The sequence below is a fragment of the Rutidosis leptorrhynchoides genome, chromosome 4 (assembly GCF_046630445.1).
Source record: "Rutidosis leptorrhynchoides isolate AG116_Rl617_1_P2 chromosome 4, CSIRO_AGI_Rlap_v1, whole genome shotgun sequence".
In the NCBI taxonomy this organism is placed as follows: Eukaryota; Viridiplantae; Streptophyta; class Magnoliopsida; order Asterales; family Asteraceae; genus Rutidosis; species Rutidosis leptorrhynchoides.
Genome location: NC_092336.1, coordinates 86,820,664 through 86,829,581, shown reverse-complemented (window position 1 = coordinate 86,829,581; position 8,918 = coordinate 86,820,664). Strand labels below are relative to the sequence as shown.

Sequence of the window (8,918 nt, the reverse complement as noted above, 5' to 3'; positions counted from 1 at the left end):
CCTTGAAGTCTTGAAGAGTGCTTCCAAGTAATCCGCAACTCGCCAATGGAAAGTACCTATTCCATTATCACAATTACAACAATACACTTAGAGTGGGTTTACAAATCAACCCAATTCGTCACTTAGTGCAATTTCGACCCAAATGCACTTCCAAGCACAAACCGTGCCCAAAACTAACCAATAATCACTAACACAAGTGAGAATGGTCCTAATACGCCAATTAAACTCGAACTCAAGTGTTAAACACGTGTCATACCCATTTTGACACTTAAACCCTAATTTTGACCCATAAAGGTCAAAATCTCATCCTTTACAAGTTTTGACACCTAAACACATTTAACTCGGTTCTATACTTCAACTTAATCCATTTTAAGTTTATAAACATCATTAAATCGCCAATTGGGTCATAATTACCACCGAACCTAATTTGACCCAAAGTCACAATTAGTCACCCAAATTACCCTAAATGGGTTCCAATACTTCCATAATCACTAATCCAAGTGATTAAACTCCAAACCAAAGCCTAATCAAGGCCAAAACGTCATCCAACCCAAAACCCGCCAAGTGACAAGAATAACTAGTCACCATAAACCCATTTCATCACCTAAGTGGGTTACTCAACAAATTAACTCAAAACCCTAAATTGAATATCAAGTTAAACAAATGAAATTCGGAGTTTGAGCTTACCAATACCACCACAACGTAGCTAGGAACGAGGAGAACAACTTTAAAACCCGAGACTTTGAACGATTCGAGCTTCTTCCTCGCCAAAACCTTCAATCTCTCTCTAAGCCTCTCTCTCTCTCTCTCTCTAAGAATGGATGAAGATGATGAGTGGATGTGAATGGGATCCAAAACTGATCCAAACTAGCTCATAAGCCTCACAAATCTGGCCCCATGTGATTTTACCCTTTTACCCCTCATTAAAGCAATTAAAAATAAAGAGGGTTCTGTCAGCAGCAATCGGCGCGGCGCGCCCCAACCCTGCGCGGCGCGCAACACAGCTGAACCAGATTCCTTTGCATATTAATTCCATATAAATATTAAACGAAGCCCGATCTCATATGTCTTTTATAAACAAGTATACAAAATAAATATTCGGGTCTTACATGACTCCACTTGATTGTAAACAGGTTTCTCATTAACATGATTAAGAAGCTTCATTATCTGATCACTAGTCAATTGAATATTAGTAGCACAAGAATCATGTTTTTCAGTAACACAGTTATTACTATTAAACCTAGGAGCACCTTGATTGAATGGTTTCTTATTATAACCAGGTGGATATCCAATTAATTCAAAACATCCTTCAATAGTATGACCAAGCATGTTACAGTTAGTACACTTCAAAGGTGGTTTTTATACCTTTTCTTGTTATTAGTAGGATTATTACTATTAACAAATTTAGCAGTTTTTAGAATTAAAAGCAGATGAATGCATCTTATTAAAATTTGAACTAGATGCAGTATGCAATGTATGAGACTCATCCCTAGAAATAATAGAAAATGCAGTTTTAACAGATGGAACAGGATCAGAAGTAAGAATTTGACTTCTAATAGGCACATAAACATCATCAAGACCCATTAAAAACTGCATAAGCTTTAAAAATTGACTATGTTCTTGGAATGTTTTTTTTTGCAGACACAATATCATCAGTTTTAATCATATCATCAAATTGTCTCCACATAGCATTGAACTTATGATAATAGTCAGATAATGGTTGACCAGATTGACTACATGAATTAATTTTTAAATATATATTAAATGTTACAAAGGCATCTATCTTGTCATAAGTTTCTTTTAACTCATTCCAAATAGATTCAGCAGTTTTTGAAAATTTTTGACCATTATACACATCTTCAGATAGTGACATTAAAATTCAAGCAAGAACCACAGAGTTACATCTATTCCATTAGCACTTCATCATCCTCATATTCATATCTAAGACATGTACCATCAATGAAACCTAGTTTATTTTTAGTTTGTAAAGCAAGTTTCATAGCACAAGACCACACATTATAATTTTCAGTTCCTTTTAACTTTTGTGTGATTAAAGATGCACCAGATGTGTCACTAGGATGCAAATACAAAGGATCATTAAATTCAGTTTACTAATCTTAGTAATACCAACAGAACTAACAGAACTATCATCATACATGTTTGCAGCAACAAGAAGGGAACAAATAATAATAAAAAAAACAATATACACACAAAATTAAACAAATCTAGACAAGTAGTGAACAAATAATCATGCAATGATTCAAATACACAGATTAAGCATGTAGAACAGTAAACTTAAACAATTAGCACACAAATAACCGCAACAAATCCACAGTTCAGACACCTGTAAGGAAAGAAAACAAACCCCAATGGACTGGCTACTAGCCAGGCAACCTGTAGAGATGATTTACACAAATAATACAGGTCAAGATCTTACTACGATTGATCATGTATTCATAGATCTCTTGGATCTAGTTCAAGAGTTGGGCGTAGAGATATGGTCAAGGGTTATAACAAAAGAAAGCACTAATAAACACGAGACTCCCCTTTGAAGATCTGAACAAAGAAATATCCAAATAGTAGCATCGGAAGAACACTTTTAGGGTTTTGAAACGAAACCCTAATTTTGTGAATCAACGAACCACAATACCACAAGGATCAACAATCGAACCCAAACACAGAGAATAAACCTCTCCAAAACGATATTTGACTTGCTTACTGGTCTTAATTTTGAGTCCAAAACGATATTCGACTGCAGTTCGATGACAATGAATACTGTATTCTGAAAATGAGCTTCTTACGGATTAGTAATTTTATTTCTTCCGAGTAACTTTCTTAGTTAGAGGTCATTAAGGGACAGCACGTCTTAGTGGTATAAATGAATCTGAGTGAGATAAATTAAAAAATAAAGCCCAAAAATAAACAAGATCAAAATGCTGACGGAATAATTCCTCCAAACCATTAAGTTCAATAAGTCAGTAAGCCAGCCCTACTCAAAATCGATATAACAGTCGGAGTTAGAGATAGTCGGTATATTTACAACTCATAAAATTCATCAAATCGAATCATCGAGAAGAATAAAAATGCAGTTTTTTGGAGGATCGGAGATTAGTCCATCACCACCGGTACCAACATTAGCACCAGGAAACAATGCGCATATGATTTACATCTTCAACAGAAATGGTGTTTGTTTACTTTATAGGGAATGGAATCGACCTCTTCGTACTCTCGATTCAAATCAGGATCATAAACTCATGTTTGGTCTCCTTTTCTCTCTTAAATCCCTAACTGCCAAAATGGATCCCTCCAGGTTCCTTTCACCTTCAATTTCACTTGTTCTTATTATGAATCTAGGGTTTCTGTTTGTAATTAACTTAGGGAATTAAATTTATAACCAATTTTTGACCGATAATTGTGATATTCATTTTTGTGAGTTCAGTTTATCTTATAAGTGAGTGATCTGTTGTTGAAACCTGATTTGAATTGTGGAATTTTGCTAGTTGTAGTGTTTATTTTAGGTTTAGGGTTTAATAAGATATTGTTTATGTTTTGGTGCAGTGGTGATAAAGGGAACCTTGGGGTACCTCAGTTACCAGGGCAAGGTTGTTCTTTTCATAGTTTTCGCACTAATACGTATAAATTGAGTTTCATGGAGAGTCCTTCTGGGATTAAGGTTCGTATAAAATTTGTATCTTTTTGTGATCCTATATTACTATCTCGTGTTACTTGATTCATACATGCAGTACTAATGAATTGTTTATACAACGCATAACTAAGAGATTACGTTTAAATTCATGACATAAATGGTTAGATCTATTTCTGTTCGTTCTAAAAAAACCCGGTCTACTTAGATTTAAAAGTTGTGCTCTGTCAGTATAATATTGAACTGGTTGTGGTGAACTTGTTATAAGGAAGCCAAAGCACATTCATGTGTCTTATCTGAGGGAATTGAATTCCGTATTTATTTTCCATTTACTTGACCGATTTCATCAGAAGTATATATAGTACTTGTAAGACACAAGTCATAACTAATCATAAAAAATCAAATTGCAGGGTGCTCAGTTATTCTTTAGGTGAACCTGAAATGAAACCTATAAATGATTGATTGTAACCGCGCTTACTTCATTATAGATATTGATCGAGAAACAGAAAATCTACCTTTGATTTGAATTATATATTTATATATTCATATTATGTCATATTGCCAAATTAAAGTTTTGCATTTGATTTTATTAAGCATAAAACTTTATGTTATTTTGGGCCTTTTTATGTGCTTTGCTGTGCAGATCATCCTTGTTACACACCCCAAGGCTAGTGATCTGAGAGAGTCTCTAAAATACATTTACAATTTGTATGTTGAATACGTTGTCAAGAATCCGTTGTACACTCCCGGAACTCCAATCAGGTCAGCCATTAAAATCTTGTTCAGTATACTATTCCATAACAACTTAACAAGTTCAATTTTCGGCTTACATGAGATGTAAAGTTTCTGATGCCTACAACTACAAGATTAGATTGTATGATTTCAAGATTATGTAAAAACTATTAGGGTGCCCTAAGAATTGTGCCTTTTAAATTTATAAGATAGATTAACTTATAAAGATAAGGATGTATTGAATAATGGACATGAACAAGCTAAAAAAGAGTATGCATGTGTAAACTATCTAGGTGAAATATGAATCTAAGGCTTAACAAAATGAAGCCGATGCTGCCCTTTGCCCTGTGGTTTATGTGACATACTTGGGGACAAAAGGAGACAGTTTGTAATTCATGTACTCTGCGTACCAACTCTTGTATGAATGAATGGTTGGGAAAATGTACTTTAAACCACAAATCAGTTACGGACAACTTTTGTTTTCTTTAACAAATTTTATCGACAATCATGTGCAGAAGTGAATTATTCAATACTACTCTTGATCAATATGTGCGAGGCCTCGGATAATAGGGTAAGATCTTTTCTTTATCACTACAGTTATTCCATTACAATGATGTTCTTGAAGAGTCACACATTAAAGGTGGCAGTTGAGGCACATTTAACTATGAATGGTCAAATTTGGTTTATGTTATCAGCATAAATGAAAATGGGCAAATCGGTTGAAAGTCTCTAAAAGTGGATTTTGATGGCAGACAACTTTTTTAAATCAATTTATTCAACAACTAGATTTGGTAGCAAAATAATACTACCTCCGACTCAAATTAATAGTCCTGTTTTGACTTTTCAAAGTCTTTATTTCTTAACTTTGACCTTAAATAACCTTTTTTGTGTTATATAATATTTGATAAAATTTATAGGCATAAATTAAGTTTTTTATGTGTTTTCATTTGGTATAATTTTTATCAAATACTATTATATAACTCAAAAAAGTTATTTAAAGTCAAAGTTAAAAAATAAAGACTTTAAAAAGTCAAAACAGGACTATTAATTTGAGATGGAGGTTGTAAATATATTTGACATCACATGTTTGTAAAAATCTTTTAAGTTGGGATAGAAGGTGTTCTGAGTCGATTGAGCCCAACCTGCACTATAAGTTACCCATTTTAAACCAGTTCCATTTTGACCCATCACCCAAACTACTCTCTTTGCCACCTGCCCACCTTTAAGTTACTTGATAGCTGACTGCTTGATAAACTTGTGCAGTAATGCATCTACTGGGAGCTGTTTTATTTTGAGGCACTGGTATTCAAGGTTGACATATGCTGATATCTGAAGCTGCATGTGTGATGTTATTGTGTGCACATCCGTTATAAATCATTTGAATGTAAGCGAAATACATCATTATATTCCTATGAATGTGACTGCTTTTAGATATTGTATGAATAGTGTGTCATTTATTCAACAAAAGAAATGTGCACTTAGAGAGGACATATGCTTAAATTCTATATTCACCATGAATTATTAGATAAAAGGGAAATGAGTGAACCACCAAATAACAAATATATACAGAAAATACTCACGGAAGGTCTTGAACCAATAGTAAAATAAGAGAGAAGGAGGAGAGGAAATTCATGTAGATTGTGATTGGTTAATTTCATTAATTACCTTATTTTGTGAAATCTATGTTGTGAATTCAGAATTGTTCTAGTACAGGCATTCCTCATAGATTGAAGTGTTTAGTTTGTGTTTTTATGTAAGAGTGCTCCCATCGTTTCCGTCCACTACTACGAGATATGCTTGTAGAACACGTGTATAATCTTCCACCTCATTATCGAATTCGACATGATCCGACAATTAATCCAAACAATCAAGATGAGGCAGGACCTTCACACGTTAACGATGACGAAGACGAATAATTATTAAATTTTTATGTAATTTTATTTTAAACTCTATGTTTTAATTTTAATTATTTGTAATGTTTTTAATTTTTAATAAAAGTTCAATTTTATTTAAATAAGTATTTAATTTTCGTAAATAATTAAAAAAAGGGAAGGAAGGAGTGTCATTGTTGAGAGTGTTTAGTCTTGAGTTTAGTCGTGAAAAGGAAGTGCTAATGTGACGCTGATGTGGCACTCAGGATTAAGGATGAAGAAGTTCCTCCATTGAGAGCACTCTAATACTTCATGGCTATATAATATTCTTTCAAAATAATATATATATCGAACATATAATTACACCAAATTGTCTCATATATTAAAAACTATGTACATATGTATTAAGTAAACGCATGATATATAAGCAGGGGCGGATGTAGTATGTATTGAGTAGTAACACATGCTACCAGTGAAATATGCGATGCAGTGAAAATTTTTTTGGGCTTTTAACTAGTGATATCTTTGTATAGTGTAAATTTATGGAAATTTGATTTTATCATTTTCATGGCCTCTTACCTTTTTTTTTTTTTTTTTTTTTTAACCTACTTATTAGCCGGGAGGTCTATTTCAGAAACAATCTCTCTATCCATAGAATATTGAGAGAAATGGTTTTCTCTACTTTTGGAGTGTTTCACTCTGGATGGAGAAATGACTTATCTTTATTCTATTCTATGATAGGGGAATGATTCTCTACATTTTATCTTCCAATACTTTACTTATGTGTGATTGAGTTTTATTTTTGTTGTTGTTGTTGTTGTTGTGTATTAAATAGTGTAATTTTTTGTTAGCTTTTAATTAATGCACTCGTAACCATGATTTATGTTCAGACCGTTTAAATATTTACTTACCACCTATAAAATTACATTACATATGTGCTAAAGGTGAAATATACATCTTTTCAGTTTTAAGTTTTATGTAGTAGTAATTTAATTTGTAAAATAATCATCAACGTGATTGATATAAATTCACCCAGGGTTGTAACTAATAAAGGAAAATAACCTAAGTTAATATATATAACCTTATGTGTGTATCTTATAGTTTGTTTGGAATCATGTATCATTACAAAAATTCTCAAGGGCAAACCTGACTAAGACCATTTCTAACCGTGACGATGACATCACGGACAGTTTGGCCAAAAAGTACAATTCGATTGTGATTTGCAAATGTCAGTTTCTGACATTTTTTAACTGATGTGTCATTTTTTTGTGTTAAATATTGAGTATGGTGATGTGATAAAATTTGATTGGAAATAGAGTGGGAAATAATAAATAATTATAAAAATATATACTTATTAATTTATAAAAATCATTGATTGCTTATAAGCAAACTGACAATTTTTTTTTTGCGTTGGTGGTCAGACTGACACTCAAAACTGACGTCCCATTTGGGTCTGTTAGTTTCCTCCAGTTAAGTCGATGTCATCTGATGGATGAGACTGACAATAGGTTAAGACTGGTCTAATAGTATATGTTGGGATGACGCGAGATCAGAGTCAGAGATAATAGTGGGATAATTCAATTAAACAATGTACATCTTTGTAATAATACTTTACTTTCTTATATAGTCCTCACAAATAAAACCATGTCATTTCCTTGTCCTTTTTAATAATCTATTTATATACATATACTAAATCTTGTACTAAATTCAATAATTTATTTGTATTTATATTTATATTTAATAATGAAGAATTTTGATTGGGTGTAAGTTGGAGTCTATAGTAACACCAACTAATATATTTACAGATGGAAAACTCTGATTAAAGCAAAAGAATTACGAAAGTTGATCATAAAAACAATTCAAATATAATCACTTAATTACAATAGCAACATTACAAGTATATATAAAATAACAAAATAAATTAATTAATACTAAAATAATGAATGTTAAATAGTTTTTGTATGTTAAAAACGGCCCGTGAGTAATAAACTACATAATACCAAAGAAAAATTAATTCAAAGTTTAATAAAAAGACTTTCAAAAAGCAAAGTAACTAAATTATTTTTAGACGAAGAGACGAGGATAGTGAAATAAGATCCGCCATCTAGGAATATAATTTTACTCTACATGTTTTTTATAATAGTTTTTTATCAACTTATTGCTTCGCTAAAATAATTATAACATTCCACGAACATTTTTACTAGTTTATATCATACGGAGTAATACCATATTGTATGTCGATCCTTACCTTTTTCGCTCAGAAAACAAAAAAAATAAAAATAAATAATTTTTCTAACGACCGTTCTATAACTGTCGTTAAGTAACATTAAATAATTCTACAAAAGAATAATAGTCAATTAAAAGTTAATAATTAAAAACAAATTTTAAGATTGTCATTAGAAAAATTCATGAATAAAATATATAAAAAAACACTAGGTTTCATACGTAAAACTTATTAATAATTTTAACACAATACATTTCACACTTAAAATTACCCTCCGAACCTCTAGGTTCGAATACTCCTAACATAAGCATCGGATTTAAACTTCCTCCTCATGCATGTAAACATATTCATTTTCATTCATTTATTTTTAAAGATTCATTCCCAAATATTAATTACGTACGTTCTCCTATCACATAACCAAAATAATTTATCCTAGATCCAAATCGAT

The 8,918-nt window shown here is 31.8% G+C and overlaps 1 protein-coding gene across 1 annotated transcript; it reads left to right on the top strand.

Moving 5' to 3' along the window:
- The first annotated feature begins 3,053 nt into the window (after window positions 1–3,053).
- On the top strand, window positions 3,054–5,856 carry LOC139844006 (uncharacterized). The gene is made up of 5 exons (XM_071834203.1): window positions 3,054–3,310; window positions 3,559–3,673; window positions 4,287–4,405; window positions 4,891–4,946; window positions 5,639–5,856. Exons 1-4 carry the CDS (start codon window positions 3,084–3,086, stop codon window positions 4,940–4,942), a joined length of 513 nt encoding a protein of 170 aa, XP_071690304.1. The 5' UTR covers window positions 3,054–3,083; the 3' UTR covers window positions 4,943–4,946; window positions 5,639–5,856.
- The last annotated feature ends 3,062 nt before the right edge of the window (window positions 5,857–8,918 follow it).